This window comes from Prionailurus viverrinus, chromosome C1, assembly GCF_022837055.1.
Source record: "Prionailurus viverrinus isolate Anna chromosome C1, UM_Priviv_1.0, whole genome shotgun sequence".
Taxonomy (NCBI): Eukaryota; Metazoa; Chordata; class Mammalia; order Carnivora; family Felidae; genus Prionailurus; species Prionailurus viverrinus.
The window spans coordinates 121,721,228-121,749,026 of NC_062568.1; the positions used below are offsets into that span (position 1 = coordinate 121,721,228).

The following is a 27,799-nucleotide window of genomic DNA, read 5'->3' on the forward strand; positions in this document are numbered from 1 at the left end:
CAAGTTTTGTGGCTCAAGTTATGCATATTGTTGTGTTAATCCTCAGATCAATTTCCTAGGTGTTCAAAATGGTTCTGTGCTGATCTGGTTGCATTTCAGGGATGAGACAAGCTCAGGGTCTCCATGCTGCTCTTGGAAACATCTTGGAAACTCCCAGAAGCTATATCTGATTCATTTCTTTTTCTTAAGCATTTACTGAGTAAATGAATACATATAGGACTGTTGAGTAGAAGAGTAGACTAGTCAGTTGCTAAACCACTTTAAATTTCCAATACCAAAAGATTCTATGTTTTCAGTGTTAGAAATTTTATTCTAAAACTTATGTACCAATAATCTATGGTAGAATTCTAATTTACCTAAGATAAATGTACAAATGTTTAAGCACTACAATTTGTAATGTAACTTGTCTGAATCCATGTCTCTAAGAACATTTATTTTCTCTTACAGATATTAAAATCTGTTGATATTAACACATGCAATCTGCTGAACCTTGGCACATTTATGCAGTACCTTAAAGATAATGAGAAGACAATGAAGATGAACTTTAAGAATTTAGATGAAAATAATGATGGTTTGTTCTTATACAGTGAGCAAACGTGTAGCCAAGAATTAACTACAGTTTAGTAAAGGTTTATTCCTTGATATTTGGATTCTGTGAAAGGTTATTAAAAAGTCATTTATTTAATTCATCATTTGTTTGACTGTTATTACTTCTAAGGAATATTTTTAAATGATATAATTTTTATTTGCATACTATCTTTCAAAAATAACAACCACCAACAAAAAAGCTTACCCTTTGAACAATATGCTTTTTACCTTTGAACAATATAAATATATAAGAGATATTTATAACATTTTGATAATTTTTACACAAAGGTCAATGTAGCAATGGTAGTTAAGCTGAATCTGGAAAGATGAGCAAAAATTAGCTTAGTGAAGAGTGGGGAAGTGTTCCAGGCAGAGGAAATGGCTTCCTGGGAGACTGGTCACACAGGAGAGCAGGTCATGTCCTAGCAACTGGAGGAAGACCATCGAGGCTGAAGCTGAGAGCAAGGGGAAATGTCAGAGATAAGGCTGAGAGGCAGTTCACAGGTCCGGATCATGGAGGTGTTTGAGACCTGTGAAGCTTTCTGGACTTGATCCCCAGGGGGAATGAAGTGGGAAGGCACTTAAGAGTTTTTAGTAGGAGGAGTAGCACCACCATATTTGTGTGGAGCATGGATTGGCATCTGAGCTAAGATGATATTGTGGTGATGAGAATAAATAATTTGGCAGATGTTTAGTCATAGAACAGATCATATTTGGTGACTGAAATTGCAGGATGAAGGTAAGGAAAGAGGCAAGAACAATTGGTTTGAGCAACATTGGAGGCTGTTAATATTATTATTGGTATAGGAAATATCATATGGACTCTCCAGTCTCTTCTTTTTAGCTTGGCAGGTAAAAGAAATAATTGGAATATTAATGTCTTAATGAAATGTTGCAACAATGTAGTGAATATTGCTTAACTCTTTGCCTTTGTATCTTGTCATGTCTTCCAATTAATCTTTCTTTATTTTCTTTGTTCCTTTAAAGGAGTGATTGATACTTCGGAAATCATCAATACTCTCAACTTAATCAGTACACGTATTTTGGAAAAAGAGGCAGTGAAGATTCTTGAAAGGTCAGCCCTTACATGTGTGCATAGATTTTAAAATTATTTTTTATTTGCTTTAAAACCCTTTTCATTACAAAAGTGACAACTATGGAAACTTAGGGAAGCATGAGTAAGAGGGAGAGAGTATAGTACTCTGAGTCCTGGTATTCTTTAATGTTAAGAGGCCAGGGGTTGAGGGGAAACCAGTAAAGGGGAGTAAAAAGGAGAAACTAGAGAAAAAGGACAAGAACCAGGAGAACTCTGTTTTGGAAGCCAAATGGAGAAAATTTTTAAAGAAGGAGGCACTGTCTTTGTCAAATGATGCTGATAGGCTAAATAAAATGAGGACAGAGACCAGACTACTGATTTTACACTGCTGAAGCCATTGGTGGGGTAATTGTGGTGAGAGCCTGATGGGACTGGGTTCAAGAGAGAATAAGAAGAAATTGGAGACAGAAGATAGACAATTCTTTAAGGAGGGTTACTGCAAAGGCAAAGAGAGATAAAGGTGATAGTGGGGGAAAATAAAGTCAACATATTTTTTTTTAAGATGAGAATGCATGAGGGGCACCTGGGTGGCTCAGCTTGTTAGTGTCCAACTCTTGATTTTGGCTTATGTTGTGATCCCAGGTTGTGGGGAACCCCTGCATCGGGTTCCATGCTGAGCATGGAGCCTGCTTAGGATTCTCTCTCCTTCTCTCTCTCTCTCTCTCTCTCTCTCTCTCTCTCTCTCTCCCTCTGCCCCTCTCCCCTGCTTGAACTCTCTCTCTCTAAAATAAAATAAAATAAAATAAAATAAAATAAAATAAAATAAAATAATGAGAATGCTTGAACACTCATGTTTTGGGGAGAAATAGGGGATTACAATGGCCTGAGTGTAAGTGTCTGTAATTGATTTGGTGGCTTAAGGAGATGTATGAAGTTTAGCAGTAGAGGAAGACGAAAAAGGGAGCAAACTGAGACAAGAAGTTTAGCAATATATTTCACTATATTTCTTCAAATTCTTAATTTCATTCAAGGATTTGAGAAATTCTCTGATGGGAACTCTTTAAAATTCTTTTTTTTTTAATTTTTTTTTTTTTAACGTTTATTTATTTTTGAGACAGAGAGAGACAGAGCATGAATAGGGGAGGGGCAGAGAGAGAGGGAGACACAGAATCTGAAACAGGCTCCAGGCTCTGAGCTGTCAGCACAGAGCCCGACGCGGGGCTCAAACTCACCGACTGTGAGATCATGACCTGAGCTGAGTCGAACGCTTAACCGACTGAGCCACCCAGGCGCCCCTCTTTAAAATTCTTAAAATTGTCCCAAATATATTAATGGTATTAATGGAAGTTATATTTCCATGGGTATTTGGGTTTCTTATTATATATATATATATATATATATATATATATATATATACACACACACACACACACACACATATATATAATGTATATAATGTAATATAATATATATGTATATATATGTATAATTTGGATTCCTTATTTTATATATAATATATAAATTATATATATTACATATATGTTATATATATATGTATATATAACATATATATATATATTTTAAGAGTCATATTCTAAGAAGGTAATTTTCAGCCATCATTCTGTTGCTAGAGAAGTTACAAGATGAGGTTACCAGACGGAAAGAAAGGGACATGTTTAAGAAATGTGAGAAGATTGGGATGCAGGAACACTGGCTTACAGTTCTGTAGTTCTTTATAGTTTATAAGGCCATAGTATATATAATTCCATTTAATACTCTAGTAGCTCTATATTGTAGGACTTATTCCCATAGAAGCTGAAGTTTAGAGATGTAAGATGCACTCTCTACATCATGAAAGTAACAATGGACAGACCTCAACTATAACCCAAATATTCTGACTTTAAGAAATAAGATGTTATTTTGATAATGCTTTTTGAAATTTATGTTTCATAATTTATATTTGAGCATATTCTTTTAAAAAATATACCCATCAGATGGATACCGATGGGTCAATGACAGTGGACTGGGATGAATGGAGGAAGTATTTTTTATTTAAACCTGCAAGAAATGTTGAGGAAATTGCCCATCACTGGAACCATTTTATCGTAAGTGGTCTCTTCTTTAGTATATGTATATTTTATACCACAAGTCATGGGCATAAAATGTAATGCATCATAAACTGTTAGAAAATTAGGGGGCCAGAATATTAGCAAGTAAGGTTTCGTTTTTTTAACAAAGAATGATATAGAATGTTGTTTTCTCACAAGTTGTATAGTGCCAAATATCTGAAGTGACATATAATGTCACCTTCAATCAAAGTTTTGACTTGCAAAAAGCACCCATTTGTTGGGAATAATTAACAACTTAACAGTTGATTACTCCTACACAGCACCACTATTCTGTATTATGGTTGCTTATTTTCTTGTCTGAAAGTAGGGACTGTGAATTGCTGATTGCTGTGTCATACAGTACATTCCCAATAAATATTTGTTGGATAAATGAATAAATTATAACTGGAATTCTTTTGAAAGAGCACTAAGGTTCTAGTTTTTTCATATTAATATTTATCTCATAGTCTGCATGGCTCTTGTTTCCCTGAGCACTCAGAGATCTGTGCTTCATAATTTCTTAAAATTCTCAAAAATTAAAAAAAATTTTGCCTAGTAAATCCAAATTAAAATATGTACTGTTTTTCTATAACTCTTTGAGGTAGAGATTATTATTCTTGTGTTAGGATAAGGAAATCAAGGCAGAAGGAGGTTAAGTAACTGGCTTTCTTGTAGGTAAGGAGTTTAGTATAACATTAAAAATCATGAACTCCAGAATCGTATTGCCCAAGTGTGCTTCCTAAGTGCCCCTAACTTATTAGGCCTGTGAGTTAAGGGACATCATTTAACCTTGCTAGGCTGAACTTTTTCAGTTATAAAGTCAAGACGGTAATATTACCTATCACATAGGGTTGATATGAGGATTAATGAGACGATCCATGTAAAATATTTAGTGCAATGCTTAGTAAACAGAAGTCACCAATAAATGGTGTAGATGGTCAAGGACAAGGACTCTGGAGCTACTTGACTTGGCTTCAGGTGCTGGCTCCACTTTTATAAGCAAGGTGACCTCTCTCTAAGTCAAGTTTTCCAATGTTTGTAAAATGAGGTTAAGAATAGTACCCACCTGGGGCACCCCAGTGGCTCAGTCAGTTAAGCATCAGACTTTGGCTCAGGTCATGACCTCAGTTTGTGGGGTCGAGCGTCACGATGGGCTCTGTGCTGAGAGCTTAGAGCCTGGAGCCTGCTTCGGATTCTGTGTCTCCCTCTTCCCCTGTTCCTCCCCCACTCAAGCTCTGTTTCTCTGTCTCTCAAAAATAAAAATAAACATTTAAAAAATAAAAAAAAAAGAATTGTACCCACTTATTAGGTTGTTGTGAGGCTTAAACTAGTTAATTTACACACAGCACTTAGAACAACATCAGACACTTGTTAAGCACCATATGCATCAACTGTTACCATTTTTATTGGTAGAAAATAAAGGACTTTGAACTTGTATTTCAAAACTTGTGACTTGCATTGTTTCTTTATGAAACCTATATTTTTTCTTTCATTTTTCTTTAACATTTGGACTTTCTTCTAATAGTCTGTGTATTTAAGGAGAAGTTACAGTAAATAGCAATCTGCCCCATCCTGTCTCCCACAACTCCCTCAATCTTAAGATGCCAAAATTAAATATACAAAAGTTAATTCTAACCTAACTGCTTTTAATTGTCTTCTGGAGAAGGAGAAGTGAAAAGGAGTTTTGTATGATACATTACAGCTTTTCCTATATCTAGAAAAGATTCCTCTGAGAAAGGGAGATGACCAGCAGGATCCATTACTACTGACATTCCACTATCACCTTAGCTGTAATGGTGTTCCTTCCTTACTTTTACCATGCTGTTTATATGAAATGCTTTAGTTACCAACATTCTCTTAACAAATATGTAATCATTAAGAGAATATTTTATTTTTTTGTTGTTGTTTACTTTTGCCTTTTTAAAAAATTAATTAATTAACTAATTATTAAATTTACATCCAAGTTAGTTAGCATATAGTGCAATAATGATTTCAGGAATATATTCCTTAATTCCCCTCCCATTTAGCACATCCCCCCTCCCACAACCCCTCCAGCAACCCTCTGTTTGTTCTCTATATTTAAGAGTCCCTTATGTTTTGTCCCCCTCCCTGTTTTTATATTATTTTTGCTTCCCTTCCTTTATGTTCATCTGCTTTGTATCTTAAATTCCTCATATGAGTGAAGTCATATGATATTTGTCTTTCTCTGATTGACTAATTTCACTTAGCATAATACCCACTGGTTCCATCCATGTAGTTGCAAGTGGCAAGATTTTATTCTTTTTGATTGCTGAGTAATACTCCATTGTGTGTGTGTGTGTGTGTGTGTGTGTGTGTGTGTGTATAAATATATATATACCATTGTGTAATACTCCATTGTGTGTATATATATATACCACATCTTTATCCATTCATCAGTCGATGGACATTTGGGCTCCTTCCATACTTTGGCTATTGTCGATAGCACTGCTATAAGCATTGGGGGTGCATGTACCCCTTTGAAACAGCACACCTGTATTCCTTGGGTAAATGCCTAGTAGTGCAATGGCTGGGTCATAGGGTAGTTCTGTTTTTAACTTTTTGAGGAACCTCCATAGTGTTTTGCAGAGTGGCTGCCCCAGTTTGCATTTCCACCAACACTGCAAAAGAGATCCTCTTTCTCTGCATCCTCGCCAACATCTGTTGTTGCCTGAGTTGTTAATGTTAGCCATTCTGACAGGTGTAAGGTGGTATCTCATTGTGGTTTTGATTTGTATTTCCCTGATGATGAGTGATGTGGAGCATTTTTTCATGTGTTGGTTGGCCATCTGAAGATCTTCTTTGGAAAAGTGTGTATTCATGTCTTTTGCCCATTTCTTCACTGGATTATTTGTTTTTTGGGTGTTGAGTTTCATAAGTTCTTTATAGAGTTTGGATACTAACCCTTTATTTGATATGTCATTTGCAAATATCTTCTCCTATTCTGTCAGTTGCCTTTTAGTTTTGCTGATTGTTTCCTTCACTGTGCAGAAGCTTTTTATTTTGATGAGGTCCCAGTAGTTCATTTTTGCTTTTGTTTCTCTTGCCTCCACAGATGTGTTGTGTAAGAAGTTGCTGCAGATGAGATCAAAGAGGTTTTTGCTGGCTTTGTCCTCTAGGATTTTGATGGCTTCCTGTCTTATGTTTAGGCCTTTCATCCATTTTGAGGTTGCTTTTGTGTATGGTGTAATAAAGTGGTCCAGGTTCATTTTTCTGCATGCCACTGTCCAGTTTTCTCAGCACCATTTACTGAAGAGACTGTCTTTATTCCATTATATATTCTTTCCTGCTTTGTCAAGGATTAGTTGGCCCTATGTTTGTGGGTTCTCTATTCTGTTCCATTGGTCTGTCTGTTTTTGTGCCAGTTCCATACTGTCTTCATGATTATAGCTTTGTAATACAGCTTGAAGTCTGGAATTGTGATGCTTCCAGCTTTGGTTTTCTTTTTCAAGATTGCTTTGGCTATTCAAGGTCTTTTCTGGTTCCATAAAAATTTTAGGATTGATTCTTCTAGCTCTGTGAAGAATGCTGGTGTTATTTTGACAGGGATTGCTTAACCCTTCCTTTTAGAGATGATTAAAGGAAATTCAAGTCAACGAAAAATACATTTACTGTATGCCTATTGTAAGATAAGTTTTCTGGTTCATAATAAAGATAAAGAGAAAACAGGCATGGAAAAATAGCTCTTTTGAAACTTGAATGACAGTGTCTGTGATAACCTAATAAAATAATATAAATTGAACTTAACTTTTTGGATATAGTGCTAACAAAGACTGCTTCATTTGTTCCAGAGGCAAGTCTACTGTTTGGCTTATAGTAATTTCATAAGAAACAAATATACGTGGCACTGTAACTGTACACCACATAGGTAGAAAGTAGCCAGGTTTTCAGGGTGGAACACAGAGAGCAGGTTCTAGATTCAGGCTGCATTGGTTCAAATCCTAGCTCTGCCACTTATTATCTGGGTGAGTTTGGGTAAATTATTTTGTCTCTCTGAGTCTCAGTTTTCTTTAAAAAATTTTTTTAAAATGTTTATTTACTTTTGAGAGAGAGAGAGAGAGGCAGGCAGAGAAAGAGGGAGACACAGAATCCAAAGCAGGCTCCAGGCTTTGAGCTGTCAGCACAGAGCCCTACACGGGGCCCGAACAGTGAGATCATGACCTGAGCCGAAGTGAGACACTCAACTGACTGAGCCACCCAGGTGCCCCTAGGCCTAGTTTCTTAACTGTAAAAGTGGGATAATAATACCTACTTCTATTAGGGTTATTATGAAAATTAAAGATGACACACATAACTGTTCAATACCTTTCTGGCTTTGCTCTGTAAATGTTAGTTTTTATTTATTAAACAGGTATTGAGCTATTTCCTAGTCACATTATTGCTAGTGACTATGACAGCCAAGCACTTGGAGGCCTAAATTTCTATTAAACAGCCTTAGTTTTATGATTAATAATATCAGTAACTAATATTTACTGACTGTTTTTTAGTATCAAGCATTGTGCCAAGTGCTTTATATATTTTAAGGTATTTAATCTTAATTGTCTCCATTTTATTTATTTGTTTGTTTGTTTTAACGTTTATTTATTTATTTTTGAGAAAGAGAGAGAGATCGTGAGACAGAGAATCCAAAGCAGGCTCCAGACTCTGAGCTGTCAGCAGAGAGCCCAATGTGGCACTAGGACTCACGAGCTGTGAGATGATAACCTGAGCCAAAGTCGGATGCTTAACTGACTGAGCCACCCAGGTGCCCCAGTATTGTCTCTTTTTTACATTTGAGGAAACTAAGTCCCAGAAAGTTAATTCACTTAGGAGTTAGGGACATCAGGATTTGAATCCCATCTGATTCCTGAGCTCGGGTCCTTAATCATGACATGGGTGATCAGCCTTCTAAACCCTCAGAAAACTCCTACTTATGATACATGTAAAGCAGAGCTTTTTACCTGCCCTAGGCACTATATGGGAAGGCTCAGGTTTTCATCAATTCTGCTATAGAGAAAGATATAAAGGAAACTGCTTCCAAATGTATGCTATATATTTTTTATTTGTTTTGTTAGAGGTAAGGAGTGTCTGAAGATAATGTAGGAATCCACTAGATCTTGAAAACTGAATATACTTTTACATTATTGCCAGTTAAATAGTTATCTCACTAGTAGTTGATGTAGCCTGTATTTCACCATAGCTATTAATATTTGTTAGAACTTGACAGATGTTATTTTTGTATTAAATCTTAAGACAAATAGTTTTGAATTGGAAAGGTATAGATTTAAAACTGGGAAATGTAAAGATTACCTTAAACATGCTAAAAATATTTATTTATTTATTTAAAAAGTTTATTTATTTTGAGACAGAGACAGCACAAGTGGGGGAGTGGCAGAGAGAGAGAGAGAGAGAGAGAGAGAGAGGGAGACAGAATCCCAAGCAGGCTCCATGCTGTCAGCACGGAGCCCAATGTGGAGCTTGAACTCACAAAATGGTGAAATCATGACCTGAGCTGAAACCAAGAGCCGGACGCTTAACTGACTGAGCCACCCAGGTGCCTGGCTAAAAATGTTACTTCTAATTGATAGTATTTCAAGCTAACTTGTGAGTTACTTAAAATTATACTGGTTGGTAAAGTCAAAATTCTAGGAAAGGCTGATATTAATTTGCTGTGGAGCTGACATATATAAAACATTATTTGCATCTTATAAGAAGAGAACATTACTCATCTGAGATCTAATTATAGTGTTATTTATTTATTTTGTTTTAATAGGGAATTGATATGGGAGAAAGATGGACTTTTCCTCATTTACTTGATGAAAAAAGAAGTTCTGGCCTGTTATGGAAATATCTGTTGGCTGGAGGCATAGCTGGTACTTGTGCTCAAACATGCACAGCACCATTAGAATGTCTAAAAACCCTAATGCAGGTGTGTTGCATAGTTCATGTGCATATTTTTGAGTAATGTGAATAATATTTGATGCTTTTCAAAAGAAGGGTTTCAGAGGTCTTAACACTATTCCTGTATATTCTCATGCACAAATTACTTCATTGCCAGTAATCTAGACTCATTTTATTCCATAAGCTGCCAGGCAGGCAACTCAACTTAACAGTGAAAAAAAATAATACACCATTCTCATCCATATGTATTTTAGAGTTTAGTGATGGAGGCAGATATGTAAAGAAATAACTAAATGCAATCTAATAATCTAGCACTAGTATTGTAGGGAGGGCAAAGATTAGGGCAGTCTCTTTTTTTGTGAGGTGGGGGAAGATGATAGACAATACTCGAATTCTCTCCATGGGTTGGAAATTATGACACCAAGAATCAGAGGCTGGTCAAAGAGTTGCTCTCCCTCTTTATTCTTTATCAAATACAGAGCTCTGTACATGGAATTCTTCAATTGTCTGAAAAGTTTGGGGTTCTAGAGCTGTTGTGGTCCCTTTGAAGACAGTGTAGGCAATGTGGGTATTATCTAAGCCTGGTGGCCAAGTCTTTGTAGTTTTGGCTGAACAACTGAAACAAAGAGGAAAAGGGTTTCCATTCTATTTGTTGTTCTACTCAAGACAGAAATTATGAGCCTATGACAACACTCAGTCAATATCTCCTTTTATCTCTTTTGGGTCACTAAGCAACAAATTTCTCTATAATTTTTATATAAAATATAAAAAGTAAAGAAGCATGTCTGGCTGCCAGTGTTCTAGATTTCAAGGGGAAGGGGGCAGAAGGCCTACTGTCCATTGTACGTATTTTTTTTTTTTTTTTTTTTTACTAAATCCATCTGTTTTCAGTCCTATGCCTCTCTTTGCCTTCCAAAGAAAGTCCTATGCCTTCAAAAGAAAGCTTCCTTGCTTTCTCCAGAGAATAAAGCCTCACGTTTTTAAAAAAGTTTATTTATTTATTTTGGAGAGAGACAGAGAGAGAGAGAGAGAGAGAGAGAATGTGTGTGTGTGCTTGAGCAGGGGAAGGACAGAAAGAGGGAGAGAGAATCCCAAGCAGGCTCTGCACTGTCAGCTCGTAGCCCAACGTGGGGCTTGACTCACAAACTACAAGATCACAACCTGAGCCGAAACCAAGAGTCAGATGCTTAACGTACTGAGCCTCCCACGTGCCCCAAGCCTCAGGGGTTTTTAAGGGTAAATTGCCTTCTTTGTGCATTCTCTTCCACAGACACTTAAATTGTAACTTTTACTCTGCTAAATCAGTTATCACCTTTCCCTTTATTTTCCACCACCCCTACATGTGTTGAAATCCCTAGTACACTTTTCCCTTGCAAATTAGTGGTGGGGTGACCATAAAATTTTCATCTGGACCAAGACACTTTTAAAAGTGAAAGGGAGGGGCACCTGGGTGGCTCAGTGGGTTGAGCATCCAACTCTTGATTTGGGCTCGGGTCACCATCCCAAGGTCTTGGGATCGAGCCTCGCATTAAGCTCTGCACTGAGTGTGTGAGATTCTCTTTCTGTCTCCCTCTGCCTTTCTACCCTGATTGCATGCTCTCTCGCTATCTCTCTCCTCTTTCTCAAAAAAAGGGAATCTAGGGGCGCCTGGGTGGCGCAGTCGGTTAAGCGTCCGACTTCAGCCAGGTCACGATCTCGAGGTCCGGGAGTTCGAGCCCCGCGTCGGGCTCTGGGCTGATGGCTCAGAGCCTGGAGCCTGTTTCCGATTCTGTGTCTCCCTCTCTCTCTGCCCCTCCCCCGTTCATGCTCTGTCTCTCTCTGTCCCAAAAATAAATAAACGTTGAAAAAAAAATATTTAAAATAAAAAAAAAAAAAGGGAATCTAAATAATCATGGAAGGACAAGTTTTGGGCAAACTATGATATACAGCCATCCTAGTTATTGCCTTCTTTTTTACTTTACTATCATTTACTTTACTATCATTTTGATTTTGGTGGAGGAAGAATAAACATGTGTGGCCAATCTCTCATTTTTACTAAAATTCAATTTCTTGCACGTCCAAAAATTATTTTTATTTTGCTTTTCCCCTTTATTGGCAATTGGCTGAGCACGGACACCAAGGTCAAAAATGCTTTCCCTCAGAACTTTTAAGGCATTACCCTATTACTGTCTAACATCTAGTGTACTTGAGAAGTCTGATGCCACTCTGAAATTTTGGTAGATGATCTGGGTTTTCTCTCTGGAAGCTTTTAGTCAGTCATGCCTCTATCCCGGTGTTCTGAAATTGTACAGTGTGAGTTTAAGTAGGTTCTTTTATCATCCATTGTTCTTGATACTTGGTGGGCTCTTTCTAAACGTAAACTTAAGTCTTTCCTCTGTATTAGTATATTTTATTTCTTAATTTTCTATCCTCAATTTTCTCTCTCTGGAATTCTTAGTAGTTGGATATTGTATCTCTTGGATTGGACTACTATACCTCTTACCTTTTCATAAATATTTTCTTTTTTTTTTTTTTAATTTTTTTTCAACGTTTTTATTTTTATTTTTGGGACAGAGAGAGACAGAGCATGAACGGGGGAGGGGCAGAGAGAGAGGGAGACACAGAATCGGAAACAGGCTCCAGGCTCCGAGCCATCAGCCCAGAACCTGACGCGGGGCTCGAACTCACAGACTGCAAGATCGTGACCTGGCCGAAGTCGGACGCTCAACCGACTGCGCCACCCAGGCGCCCCTACCTTTTCATAAATATTTTCTATCACTATGTCATTTTACTCAGAATTCTGGGGAATTTCTTCAGTCTTGTTTTTCAACACATCTATTGAACTTTTTATTTTAGCAATCACATTTTAGATTTCCAAGAGTTCTTTTTAACCCTTTGACTATTCCTTTACAGCATATTTTTCCTGTTTGGTTTTATTTATTGCTTTATTATCAGATGATTTTTTCTGAGGATATTAGAGGTCCCTTATATTGTTTATTTTATTTAGCTGTAGTTTCCTGAATTGTCACTATTTTCTGTGGAATTAGTTTGCTTAATCTTAGCTTTAGATTTTTATGCTGCCATTCCTTCCCTCATATATGTGGTGTTCCTTTATTGTTCTTTCATATTCAAAATGAAGGACTGGATATTTTAAGTAGCTGGTATATATTTCTTCTGCAGTTAGTTGTGTTTTCCAGTTATGTGTGTTCCAGTTGTGATTTCCAGTTTCTCCCACAGAATTTTTTTTTTTTTATTTCAAGTTTTTATATAAATTCTAGCTAGTTAACATAGATGGCAAAATTGGTTTCAGGTGTAGAATTTTATGAGTCATCATTTACATATGACATCCAGTGTTCATTATAACAAGTGCCCATCTTAATACCCACTACCCATTTAGTCCAGCCCCCACCGACCTCCCTTCATCAACCCTGTTTGTTCTCTATCATTAAGAGTTTCTTATGATTTGCTTCCCTCTCTCTCTCTTTTTTCCCTTCCCCTATGTTTATCTGTTTTGTTTTGTTTCTTTGTTTCTAGCGTAATATACTCTAGTTCCATCCATGTTGCTACAAATGGTAAGATTTCATTCATTTTGATGGTCGAGTAATATTCCATTGCATATACATACCACATCTTTATCTGTTCATCAGTTGATGAACATTTGGGCCCTTCCCATAATTTGGCTATTATTGATAATGATCCTGTAAACATAGTGGTGCTTGTACCCCTTTGAATCAGTATTTTTGTATCCTTTTGGTAAATACCTAGTAGTGCAATTGCTAGGTTTTAGGGCAGTTCTATTTTTAACTTTTTGAGGAAACTCCATACTGTTTTCCAGAGTGGCTGCATCAGTTTGCATTCCCACCAACAGTATAAGAGGGTTCCTTTTTTCCCACATACTCACCTATGTTCTTTCCTATGTTGTTAATTTTAGCCATTCTGACAGGTGTAAGGTGTTATCTCATCATAGTTTTGATTTGCATTTCCCTGATGATGAGTGATATTGAGGATCTTTTCACCATGTCTGTTAGCCATCTGTATGTCTTCTTTGGAAAAATGTTCCTGTCTTCTGCCAATTACTTAATTGGGTTATTTACTTTTTGGGTGTTGAGTTTGATAAGTTCTTTATAGATTTTGGATACAAACCCTTTATCAGATATGTCATTTGCAAACATCTTCTCCCATTCCATAGATTGTGTCTTAGTTTTGTTGATTGTTTCCTTTGCTGTGCAGAAGCTTTTTATCTTGACAAAGTCTCAATAGTTCATTTTTGCTTTTTTTATCCTTGCCTCTGGAGGCATGTTTAGTAAGAAGTTGCTCCAGATCAAGTTGCTCCAGAGGTCAAAGATTTGTTGCCTGTGTTTTCCTTCAGGATTTTGGGGGAGAGAGAGAGAGAGAGAGAGAGAGAGAGAGAGAGAGAGAGAGAGAGAATGCAAGCAGGGTAGAAAGGCAGAGGGAGACAGAGAGAGAATCTCACACACTCAGTGCAGAGCTCAATGCAGGGCTCGATCCCAAGACCTTGGGGTCTCAATTTGCTAGTATCTTGTTTAGAATTTCATCCCTGATCATCAGGGATATTGGCCTGTAATGCTTTTGTAGTGGGATCTTTGTCTGGTTTTGGAATCAAGGTAATGCTGGCCTTGTAGAATAAGTTTGGAAGTTTTTCTTCCATTTCCATTTTTTGGAACAGTTAGAGATGAATAGGTATTAACTCCTCTTTAAATGTCTGGTAGAATTCCTCTGGGAAACCATCTGATCCTGGACTTTTGTTTGTTGGGAGATTTTTGACTCCTGTTTTTTTTCCTGGTTATGGGTCTGTTCAAATTTTCTATTTCTTCCTATTTCAGTTTTGGTAGTTTTTATGTTTCTAGGAATTTATTCATTTCTTCCAGATTGCCCAGTTTGCTAGCATATGATTTTTCATAATATTCTTTTCTGTTTGTATTTCTTTGGTGTTGGTTGTGGTCTTTCCTCTTTCATTCATGATTTTATTTATTTGAGTCCTTTCTCTCTTCTTTTTGGTAAGTCTGGTTAGGGGTTTATCAATTTTATTAATTCTTTCAAAGAACTAGCTCTTAGTTTCTATAATCTGTTCTACCTTTTTTTTTTTGCTTGTTTCTATATCATTTATTTTTAAAAAATTTTTTTAATGGTTATTTTTGAGAGAGAAAGAGAGGCAGAGTATGAGCGGGGGAGGGACAGAGGGAGAGGGAGACACAGAATCCAAAACAGGCTCCAGGCTCTGAGCTGTTAGCACAGAACCTGACATGGGCTCGAATCCCTGGACCCTGAGATAATGAACTGAGCCAAAGTTGGATGCTTAACCGACCAAGCCAGCCATGTGCCCCATCTATATCATTTATTTCTACTCTAATCTTTATTCCCTTCTTCTGCTGGCTTTATGCTTTATTTGCTGTCTCTTTTCTAGCTCCTTTAGGTGTAAGGTTAGGTTGTGTATTTGAGACTTTTCTTGCTTCTTGAGGTACGGCTGTATCACTATATGCTTCTCTCTTATGACTGCCTTTGTTGAATCCCAAAGATTTTGGACTGTCAGGCTTCATTTTCATTTGCTTCCATGTATTTTGAAAAAAAAATGTTTATTTATTTATTTTTGAGAGAGAGAGCAAGCAAGCGAGCAGGGGAGGGGCAGAGAGAGAGAGAGAGAGAGAGAGAGAGAGAGAGAGAGAGAGAGGATCTTAAGCAGACTCTATGCTGTAAGCTCAGAGCCTGATGTGGGGCTCAAACTCAAACTATGAGATCATAACCTGAGTCAAAACCAAGAGTCAGACACTTAACTGACTGATCCACCCAGGTGCCCCAGCTTCCATGTATTTTTAAATTTCTTCTTTAGTTTCCTGGTTAACTCATTCATTGTTTAGTAGGGTGTTCCTTAACCTCCATGTATTTGTGGTCTTTCCAAATTTTTTCTTGTGGTTGACTTCAAGTTTCATAGCGTTGTGGTCTGAAAATATGCATGGTATGATCTCAATATTTTTGTGCTTGTTGAGGCCTGATTTGTGACCCAGTATGTGATCTATACTGGGGAATGTTCCATGTGTACTCAAAAAGAATGTGCATTCTGCTGCTTTTGAATGAAAAGTTCTGAATATATCTGTTAAGTCCATCTGGTCCAATGTGTCATTCTCAGCCATTGTTTCCTTATTGATTTTCCACCTAGATAATATGTCCATTGCTGTTAGTTCAATGTTAAAGTCCCCTAGTATTACTGTATTATTATCAATGAGTTTCTTTACATTTGTTATAAATTGATTTATATATTTGGGTTCTTTCACATTGGGGACATAAATATTTATAATTGTTAGATCTTGTTGGATAGGCCCCTTAATTATGATATAGTGTTCTTCTTCATCTTTTGTTACAGTCTGGTTTAAAATCTAGTTTGTCTGATATAATAAGTATGGGTACTCCAGCTATTTTTGATGTCCATTAGTATGATATATGGCTCTCCATCCCCTCACTTTCAATCTGAAGGTGCTGTTAGGTCTACCATGAGTCTCTTGTAAGCAGCATATAGATGGGTCTTGTGTGTTTTTTTTAATCTATTCTGATACCCTATATCTTTTGATTGGATTGTTTAGTCCATTTATATTCAGACTAATTATTGGTATATCAATATTTAGTGTAATTTTATTACCTGTAAAGTATGTTTCTGGAGATTTTCTTTGTTCCTTTCTAGTCTTTTTTGCTTTTTGTCTTTCTTTCCCACTCAAATGGTCACCTTTAATATCTCTTGAAGGCCTGGGTTAGTAGTCACAAACTCCTTTAGTTTTTGTTTGTCTGGAAAACTTTTTATCTCTCCTTCTATTCTGAATCACAGCCTTGCTGGATAAAGTATTATTGGTTGCATAGTTTTCCCCTTCAGCCTGTTAAATATATCATGCCAGTCCCTTCTGGCCTGTCTGGTCTTTGTGGAGAGATCTACCGATAACCTGATTTGTCTTCCTTTGTAGGTTAGGGATTTCTTTTTCTTCGCTAATTTCAGGATTCTTATCTCTATATTTTGAAATTTTTACTATGGTATGTTTTGGTGTTAGCTGGCTTTTGTTGAATTTGATTGGGGTTCTCTGTGTTTCCTGGATTTGGATGAATGTTTCCTTCCCCAGATTATGGAAGTTTTCAGCTATAATTTGCTCAAATAAACCTTCTGCCTCATTTCCCCTCTCTTCTTCTTCTGGGGCTCCTCTGGTAAGAATGTTATTATGCTTTATGAAGTTACCGAGTTCCCTAAGTCTACATTTGTGATCCAATACTTTTCTTTGCCTCTTCTTTTCAGCATTTTTTCTGTAATTTTATCTTCTATATCACTGATTTGTTCCTCTGCATTGTCCTTTCTTGTTGTCATTGTATCCACTTGGTTTTGTATCTCAATTATAACATTTTTTATTTCAGCCTAACTAGGTTTTAGTTCTTTTATCTCTGAAAAAAGGACTCTCTAGTGTCTTCTATGCTTTTCTCAAGCTCAGCTAGTATCCTTATGATTGTTGTTTTAAATACTGGTTCAGGCATATTACTCATATATGTTTTGATTAATCCCTGGACATAGCCTCTTCCTGTTCTTTCTTATGGGGTGAATTCCTCCATCTTGTCATTTTGTCTAGGTCACTTGTTATATTTGCTGCTCCTGAGAGTAATGACTACATTAAGAAGAGCTTCTATACTGTCCAGAGCCTTGTGCTTCAGGAAGTGTTTCAGGGTGTACTCTGTTGTTGTGTTTTGGCTTCTCTTTAGACCCTCAGATCAGTCCTCTGTGGCATTTCTCCCTGCCTGCAGTGGGGAGTGTTTGGATCTTGTCCACTGTGTGGTAAGTTTTAAATTGGTGTGTTTTGGTCTGCTTGTTAAGAGGCTAGATCCTATTTACCCTAGAGCTGAAGCTTTGCAGCACTCTATGATCAGTAGGCTTGGTGTGTGTGAGGAGTTTGTGCTGGTCTTTTGAGGGAGGGGCCTGCTGCACTGGTTCTCAGGCTGATTTGCCCTAGTAAAATGCACCTGCTTGGTGTCTTGCTGTAAGTGGCTCCAGCCTCTACTGGGGGCACTGTGTTGCTCACTGAACTCTATCTGTGTTGATGAGCGAAGGTGAAAATGGCACTGCCTTGCTCTCTTGTCCCTGGAGCAGGAAGAGGAGTTCATGCCCACCACCATTCAGGAAGCCCTCACAGAAGAGTGAACAATCTCTCTTCTTGTGTCCCTCACTTCCATCAGATTCCTGCCTTCAACTTTTCTGTGTCCAAGCTGTCTGCCTGCCAGGTGGCACAGTACTCCTGTGTTTTATCTCAGGTGCACAGCTAGGTTTCAAAACTCCCAATTTTAGGGACCCAGTACAGCTTGAACCCACACTGATACTTTGGGGGAGGGTCCCACCATGCTGTGCCTGGTGCTGGTTAGTCCCAGAAAAGCATGACCACTCAGGGGCTTTTAGTTGCAGCAAAAAGCTGGCACCAAGTTTTGTATCTCTCAGCAGGTGTCTCTGTTCCTCTGCTAATGAATGGGGCAAGATGTTGGCACCCACCGTCTCTTTTGTCCCCTGAGAGACAGTGCCAGCCCTCCCAAATGCACTCCAAGAAGATGAACTATCTCTCTCAATGTGACCCTGGGGGTCCTCGGAGCACACTGTTTGCTCCCAGGCCTCTGCCCTCCTTCCCTACAGGAGCATCACTATGCCTGCCAAGCTCCACTTGATGGTGTCAAGGACTTCTAAAACTTCAGACTTTCAGCTCTACTGCTTATAAAAACTCGAGATAATCATCTGCTCTAGTTTTCTCAATGATTTTGGGGAAGTGTTTCTCCTGTGCAATCCCCTGCATGCTATGTCTCCCTGTTTCTCTCTCTGTTTCTCTCTCTCTCTATTCTCTAAGATCAAGGCTTCCTCCCCTCTGAAGCACCTATGATTCTTTTCTCCCCAGAATCACATCTCTGCACCTCCTACCTTGCATGATGTGGCTACTTTTCTCTCTCTAGTTCTGCAGTTTGTTCTCTCAGCATTCAGAACAATTTCTTAGATGTTTGGAATTGATTATTTAACTGTGCTTGAGAGATGAGGCAAGCATAGGGTTCCTCTACTGCTCTACCATCTTAACTCATATTGCCCCACAAAATTTTTTTAAAATTAGATATAATTGACAGATTATATTAGTTTCAGGTGTACAACATAATGATTCAATATACATATATATTGAAAAAGAATTATCATTGTACATCTAACTAACATCCATCACCACACAGTTACAATTTTTTTTTTTTTGTGTTGAGAACATTGAAGATCTAGTTCCTCAGCAACTGAGAATTTTTTTTATAAAAGGAGTTTACACATCCTGTTTATTTGCATTCTTTCCCTGTTACCAAGAGAACCAAGGAATGATCACAAGAAGTTCCCTGTAAATCAATTTCTTGAAAACTTCACAAGTTTTCTGTAGCCTTGCTGTTTCTTTTGCCAGTTGCTCTTTCCCTCTATGTATGGCAGGCTCAAGCTTCTACACTGCATCACATTTCCTCAGACATCTCTCACCAAGGCTGGGGTACCAGGACCGGGGTGCAGGAGCCCCTCCCAGGCTTTGCCCTCCCCTTGTAGGCCTATCACTTTTTCCTTTACATATCCTGAGGCCAAAAGTTTGTATATTCTTGGTGAATGGAAGCTTTTATCACTGTGAAGGACCCTCTTGATCTCTATACATGCTTTTAGTCCTATTTTGTCTGACATTAAGATAGCCATACTTCCTTCTCCTGTTTAGGATTTGCGTGATATATCTATTATCATCCTTTTACTTTTTTTTTTTTCCAACGTTTATTTATTTTTGGGACAGAGAGAGATAGAGCATGAACGGGGGAGGGGCAGAAAGAGAGGGAGACACAGAATCGGAAACAGGCTCCAGGCTCTGAGCTATCAGCCCAGAGCCCGACGTGGGGCTCGAACTCCCGAACCGCGAGATCGTGACCTGGCTGAAGTCGGACGCTTAACTGACTGCGCCACCCAGGCGCCCCTCATCCTTTTACTTTTAAACTTTCAGTATTTGTATGTTTTAGATAAGTCACGTAAAGCAGTATATGGTTGGGTTTTATTATATTTGTACCTGGAAGATTTATTCCATTTATAGTTAATGTATTTATTGATATTTTTGTTTAAAGCTACCATCTTATTTTATGCTTTATATTTGTCCTGTCAGTTCTAAGATCCTCTCTTTTTCTTTTCTTGCCTTCTGTTGTATTTTAAATAATCATTCTGTTCTTCCCCCCTCCATTAGTTTTGTTGTTGTTTTTAAAAACATTACTTATAGCAGTAATTTGAGGACAAGGATGATGATATCCAACTTCAGATTAGATTTTTGTTTGTTCTGTCAGGTGCCTGGGAGTGCTGTCAACCTGGGATCACTTTAATTCAAATTCGAGTCTTTAAGTTCCCTGAACCGCCCAGGTGATACAAAGCCATGCTTCAAGTTCTTGCAGAGGCTGGTTTCTTCTGGTTTACTCTTACAATGAGGGGATATCCCTGCAAACTCCCAATTTGAAGTGGAGGTGGTATGTGAGAGACCTATACCTTTGGTGGGCCCTGGGGGATTTGTCTTTTGTTCTTTGTTAATCCTGTGAGGCCACCAAAACAACTTAATTTCACAACTGTTTTTTTCTGGGTCCAGAAATACACTTGAATGCTAATCGTATCTTTCTGTATTTTCTCCTACATAGTGGCCTGTAATATGTCTCTGTCTTGTTAGCTCATGGATACCTTTAAGAAAACCTTAAGAAATAAATATTTCATCAGCCTTTTCAGTGTTCTTATTAGGAAGTTCATTCCTAATTGCTAGTTTGTCATTACCACAAGTGGCATTCTAAACATATTTTAAGATTTTTGATATATTGTCATACTTCCTTCCAGAAAGATAATACCAATTTTCACTTTTTCTAGCAATGTGTGATATTACCTGTTTCCCTGTGTCTTCACCAACATCAGGTAATATTATTTTATAGAAGAATTTGCTGCAAGAGACAATAATCAGTGCACCAGAATTTCCAGAAGGATCTAAACACTGGAACAAATGCTGTCACTTATATTTTCACCTTACTGATGACTTTTCTGCCAACATAGGAGAGAGTTGAAGTATAACCTTTTCAAAACTATCAAGGTTGTTAATATTACATTCTGTTCTACAGTCATATCTATATCCTCAAAATTTTGTCAATAGGGTGGTTTTAAATGTTTAAAATTAATAAATAGCATTTACATTTTTATTATAATATAAATATTATTTATTGTAAAGTCAACTGGTGTGGTAGAACTATATTTCTTTCTCTATGGATCTAGTGCCATACTTCCTTGTGGTAGATTGTTTGCAAAGACAGACTCCATAATTCTTCCCATCCTTATAAGCATACTCCTTTGCAATATGACTTTGCTACTACTACTCAGAGGTGGAATCTGTTTCACCATCCCTTGAATCTGGGCTAGCTTTGTCCAGAGATGTTGTGGGGATTGGAAACCTCGACTTCAAGAGGTCTCGCAGCTTTTGCTCATGCCTTTTTAGTGCCCTAAGACCATGAGGTAAAGAAGCTGGGACTAACTTACTTGAAAATAAGAAACCACATGGAGAGAGAGGCTCAGCCAACAACACCAACCATCAGCCATATGTCTGAAGCCATCTTGGACCATCCGGCCCCTGTCAAACTGCCAGATGAGTACAGCTACACAAGTAACCACAGGGAAGAATAGCAGAAGAACCACTAGCTGAGCCCAATCCAAATTGCTAATCCATAGAATCACAAGCAAATTTTTGTTGTTTTAAGCCATTGAGTTGTTCAGGGTGTTTTGTTATATTCCAATAGTTATATACTAATAGTTAAATTAAATGATACACCATTTTATGATACTTAAAGGAGAATATTTGAGAAAACCCAAATTACCTTATGACTTAACGTATAGGAGGAGTGATTTTAAAAATATTTGACTAAAAAAAAACTTGACTATCAGTGTAGATGAAATAATGTTGTCACAGAGGCTGCAGTACCAATAAAGATGAAGGTATATGAGGGTAACTTTTGGAGTACACTGGCTGATGGTGGGCTCATATCCTCTGGGGTCAATTGGATACCTAGTGTTTGTCTGTCACGGTGCAAATGCCATCAACAGTGGTTCTGTCTCTCCTGTCTTGGTCTAGACTTGCTCTTAATAAAGAGGTCCAGATAGGTATATAGAGAAGGCAGGTATATAGACTGGTTAGTGGTCACCTGGGCAGGTACCTCTTCAGAGTGGAGCCCACCTGAGACTCCCTGGAGCCAGAGTGGCTGGTGTGGGAGGAGGTAGGTACACAAGGGTTTAGCTCAGTGACTTTGAACTAGCCAGTGCAGAATTATTTCCTTATTTTATATAGTGGCTGACTTCAGCCCTCTGTACAATTGAGGCAAACATATTTATTATTGTGGCTGCATACTACAAGTATAATTTTGAGTTTAAATGTCTTTCCTTCCTCAATAGAGACTTGGTAATTGTCTTCTAGCTGCCACTGACTTGATGATTATCCTCTTTCTGGTTTTTCTTTTTTAAAATTAAAAAATTTAGTTTTTCCTCCTTTCTTCTGCATATATGCATTGCGGAGAGCCTGCTGATCCCTTCCATATTTATTAAATATCCAACTATCATATTACAAGGGCTGTTTGTCCAGGTCCTTTAAAAACAAATAGCTCTTTAATACCACTTATTATAAAACCACTTTTGACTCTTCTCTTACTGGACTATATTTGTTAAATTTGTCTTTTTTCTTCTTCTCTCTTTACTCACATGCTGAATCACGTTGTTCTGGGCTTCATCTTTCTTATGCTATATGCAATATATTCAGTGTAGTGCATATATTCTCTGATGCTGTCTCAAGGCTAAATTGAATATTTGTTTTCCAGTGTGCCCTGGAGAAAGGTCTCAGGTCTTTTGGCCATGAACTTGGTTGGATTACATTTTTCCTCTGCTCACAATGACCATATTGATCATACTTGTTAGAGGCCTCACATCCCTTTGTTAGCAATAAGTTCTCTGAGTTTCAGCGGTCTTGATTTCTCAGAAATGTTGGTTCCCTGATTCTTCTTTACATCTGATTCACTCTTTTCATGATGGAAGAGCAATTTGTTTATCTCCTTGCAGAGTAGGAAACAAAGCAACCATGTTTCTGGCATGTTTATCTATGTCCCATGTGTAAAGTGTCCCCCTTCATAAGCTATAGTGGAAGGATCAAAATAAACATGCTTCCAAAGCTGTCTGATCACCAGAACAACTACTGTTTCCCCAGTAGGAAAAACTTTCCATATCTGGGGAACTTGAACTTTTTCCTGCCCACCACATGAAAATTACAATATGCAGTTTTCAAAGTTTTTCAAAGCATACTGTCTGTTTTTTAAATTTTTTTCTTTCCTTTTAAGGCTCAGAGTTTAGAAACAAAGAATGTGAAGATAATAAGCCCTTTAATGGAGATGGTCAAAGAAGGTGGAGTCATTTCTTTGTGGAGAGGAAACGGTGTTAATGTTCTCAAGATTGCTCCTGAAACAGCTGTTAAGGTCTGGTCATATGAACAGGTAAAGCCATACTGCCTATGACATTAATTAACAAGGGAAAGTTATTCAATTTTATTTTTTTAAAAACTGCTTCAGATTATCACAAAACAAAGAGGAACATTTGTTTATATTGAAACATTATTTTAATGTTATATTATTATTTTATGATTATAATGCTCTTATTTTAATGCTGTTTTTAAAAGAAATTCCTTCTTTTAAGTATTTCCTCAATAAAAGCTATTTTTGTTTGCACTTCTACATGGAAAGTTCACAATATTATACTAAGTTCACTGAATTCCAACAGGAATATAGTTGAATCAAGGGAGACAAAATGAAGCAATGGCCAGAGCAGGGCTTTAGAGACCACAGACTTGTATTTGGCACATTCTAGCTGTGTAGATTTGGATAAGTTCCCATAATATCTCTGAATTTCAGTTGGTTCATCTGTAAAATGTGGAAAATAATATGCACCTTGCAAACAGGTTGGCACATCATAAGCATTCAAGAAACAGTGGTCCCAAGTATTACATAAAGCATTATATGGGATATTGTGGGAAAGTTCTACAGGGGGATTCAAACTAGATTGTGGGGTTGGGGACAGCCTCCTTAAGGAGTAACATTTAGGTTGAAACCCAAAGGGTAAGTGGAAAATTTCCAGTTTAAAGACAGAGAAAAGAATATTTCAGGCAGAGGAAACAACATGTTTAGAGCCCTGGAGGCAAAAGAGCAAGATGTGTTTGAGGTGCTAAAAAAAGTTCCATATGGCTATAGTAGAGATCCTGGTTAAAGATAAGGCTGGAGAGGCAGGAGGGCAAAGGGAGGAGAGGAGAGGCAAAAGCATATGAAGGGGAGAATGGTTGGGATAGTATGCGGTAACCCAGGGGAGAGAGGAGAGTGAGGTCAGTGGAGAGAGACAAATGGACAGATTTCAGAGATATTTAAGAAGTGGGTAAGATTTTGTTATAATTGTTTGCGGAATGTAAGAGAGAGAAGGGTGTCACAGATGATACTGAGATTTCTAGTTTGTTCAACTGGAGCCATTTATTGTAATGGGGAAAACCTGGGCAGGACTACCATGTCACAGATCCTCAAGGGCACCATTCACAGTATACTTTTTTTGGTACATGACATTTGTTATTTAGGAGGATCACAAGATTTTTGGGTGTGGTGTGTGTGTTTACATTTAGTTCTGGGCATGTGGAATTTGAGGTGTCCGTATCGGTTAAGAATCTTTAGGTCATAAGTAACACTAAGCAAGCTGGCTTACACAATAAACAGAATTTATTTTTTCACATTCAGAAATAGGGTGGACTTCTGATGAAACTTCATTTATCTGCTCAACAGTGTCACCAAAGACTCCACCTGCCCTCCCCGCCCCCTCCCCCCCATCTTTTCTCTCTGACTTCCACTGAGTTCTTTATCCTAAGACTTCCTCTTTTTGTGATTCAAAGATGACTGCCAGAGGCTTCCAGGGGTTCATGTTTCTTTGTGTGTAGCAGGAAGAGACCTGGCTCTCCTAGTAGTTCACTCAGAAGAGCAAGGAAGCCTTCCTAAAACATTTCCTTGGGTCTCACTGGTCCAGGTTGTACCACTTATCAACCCTTGAACTAATCAATATTGCAGAGTGATAGGATGTACTGATTGGCTTGGAACAAGAAGCTAAAATAAAGACCAAAATAAAGACCAAGGAAATATTCTGCTGAAAATCCATTCCTTAAGGAAAATTTTATTATCATCAATACATGCAGTAATTATGACCACTTCCTCAATTTCAATGTGGCAAGAATGCCACATGTCTGTATTATTGTGTTTAATCTTCACAACAATCCTGCAAAGTAGGGACTGCAGATATAATGGTGACCAGTATGGACAAGGCACTTACCTTCATTTTCCAGATGAAAAAACTGAGTTATAGAGAAGTTAAATAACTTATCCCAGATTACTCAGTAAGTGACCTAGCCGAGATCAAGTCCTAAGTTTGTTTGTGATGTCACGTTGCTTCATCGAAATTGGATGAGGTGCTGCCAGAACTTACTACATAAGGTGCTCAGTCATTTCCATCTCAATGGTTTCCATTCCATTAATTCCTTATTATAATCAACATTTGTTGGATATCTGCTATATACCAGATCTTATTCTAAGCACAAAGACTTACAAGATGAAGTCTCTATTATTAGTGTTGGGACCTCCTGTCTAATGGGCATGACTATATTTAGGTGCTTGGTAACGTGCATTATGGTTTTTAACTGTGGATTACATGCCCAGGTGTTCATTGATACTAAATAAGTTTGTATGCCCTCTGGGATTTCTGAGTAGTAACATACCTTTGAACTCTTATTAATACAGTATAAGACGTTTCTTTCTTCTGGAGGAGTCACTTTAAAAGCTTTTGAGCAATTTGCTTCTGCTTCTTTGGCTGGTGCTACGGCACAATCCCTTATTTACCCCTTGGAGGTAAGTTCTGTTGAAAGAAGATGATTTAATTGCTAACTTTAATGAAAATTATGGCTCTTTGTTTTTCAAATGAGCCACAATCCTCTTACAATTAGTAGTGATTATATTGAGTAGGGAAAACCTATTTCCAGGGCAGTATCACTAGAGCTGTAACATCTAAGCTTGTGTTTCTATTGCTGTTCTTTATTTTGCATTTTCCCTCCCATATGAACATTAAAATTGGCTTACTAAGTTTCTTTTAAACAAAACCCAAAAACCAAAACCAATTGAGATTTTTGACTCAAACTGTACTGAATGAATTTTGGGAAGAAAGGACAATTGCAGTGCTGAATCTTTTTGTTCAGGAATGAGGTATCTGTATTTAGATCTTCTGTTATATCCTTTGATAAAGTTTATAATAATTTTCATATACAGGTTTTACACATTATGAGACTTCTGTATTACTAGGCACTTTGTGATATTTGTTGCTCTTAATGTATTCCATTACATTCTGCTAATGTTTATTGCTAGTACATATGAAAACTCTTGGATTTTAACTTCTATCCAACCACTTTAAATCACTCATTAATTCTAATAATCTGGAAGGTTTTAAGATTTTTCTCTTAATCATTGTTCTTCTGAAATTTCACCATGAGATGTACAGATTTGGATTATTTTTTTCATACTAGTTAATTTTGTTTTTTTCAATGAAAATGTCAGCATATTCCTGGTCCTGGGAAATTTTTCACTATTAAATTTTCTATTATGTTTTTCTTTTTGATCTTTCTATATTCTCCTTCTGTAATTCTTTTTAATTAATTAATTATTTAAAAATATTTATTTATTTATTTTTAAAAGTTTATTTATTTTTGAGAGAGAGAGAGAGAGACAGAATGTGAGTGGGGGGAGGGGCAGAGAGAGAGGGAGACACAGAATCTGAAGCAGGCTCCAGTTCTGAGCTGTCAGCACAGAGCCCAATGCAGGGCTCAAACTCAGGGACCGCAAGATCATGATCTAAGCCAAAGTCAGATGCTCAACCGACTAGCCACCCAGTCACCCCTATTTATTTATTTTTGAGAGAAAGAGAGATGGAGAGCATGAGTGGGGTAGGGGCAGAGAGACAGGGAGAGAGAGAGTGTTCTGTCAGCACAGAGGTCGAAGTGGGGCTTGAACCAGGAACCATGAGATCATGACCTGAGCTGATATCAAGAGTCGGTCACTTAACTGACTGAGTCACCCAGGTGCCTCTAATTAGTTAATTTTTATTCCAGTATAATTAATGTACGGTGTTATATTAATTTCATGTGTTCAATATAGTGATTCAACAGTTCTACACCTTGTGGTGTTCATCATAATAAGTGTACTCTTAAATCACCTTCAACTATTTCACCCATCCCCCCATCCACTTCCCTTCTGATAACCATTAGTTTGTTCTCTATATTTAAGACTCTTTTTTGGTTTGTCTCTTTTTTCCCTTTGTTCATTTTGTTTCTTCAGTTCCACATATGAGCAAAATCATATGGTATTTGTCTTTCTCTAATTTATTTCATTTAGCATTATACCCTAAATATGTTGTTGCAAATGGCAGGATTTCATTCTTTTCTATGGTGGAAAATGTAATAATATAATAAATATAATAAATATAATATAATATAATATAATATAATATATATAGTAATATATTATCAATATCTGCATCTATCTATATCTATCTATCTACATCTACATTATATCTTCCTCTTTATCCATTCATCTATCTATGGATACTTGGACTGCTTCCATAATTTGGTTATTGTAAATAATACCTCAATAAACATAGGGGTGCATATATCTTTCCAAATTAGTGTTTTTGTGTTCTTTGGGTAAATAACAGTAGTGGAATTATTGGATCATATGGTTGTTCTATTTTGAATTTTTTGAGGAACCTCCATTCTGTTTTGCACAGTGGCTATACCAGTTTGCATTCTTGTCAACAGCGCATGAGGATTCCTTTTTCTCTACGTCCTCACCAATACTTGTTTGTTTGTTTGTTTGTTTCTTTTTTTTTTTTGAAAGTTTATTTATTTTGAGAGAGACAGAAAGAGAGCAAGCGGCGGGGGAGGGGGCAGAGAGAAGGAGACAGAATCCCAAGCAGGCTCCATACTGACAGCACAAAGCCCTATGTGGGTCTCCAACCCACAAACCATGAGATTATGACCTGAGCCGAGATCAAGAGTTG

General features: G+C 37.5%; 1 protein-coding gene across 1 annotated transcript in view; it reads left to right on the plus strand.

Moving 5' to 3' along the window:
• LOC125173126 (calcium-binding mitochondrial carrier protein SCaMC-1-like) overlaps positions 1–23,100 on the plus strand; it is a 46,961-nt gene extending 23,861 nt beyond the window's left edge. The window contains exons 3-6 of the mRNA XM_047871993.1: positions 448–571; positions 1,576–1,663; positions 9,503–9,658; positions 23,017–23,100. Of these exons, the coding sequence (XP_047727949.1) occupies positions 448–571; positions 1,576–1,663; positions 9,503–9,599 (309 nt within the window). The 3' untranslated portion in view covers positions 9,600–9,658; positions 23,017–23,100. The remainder of the gene's footprint in view (positions 1–447; positions 572–1,575; positions 1,664–9,502; positions 9,659–23,016) is intronic.
• Positions 23,101–27,799: the final 4,699 nt, after the last annotated feature.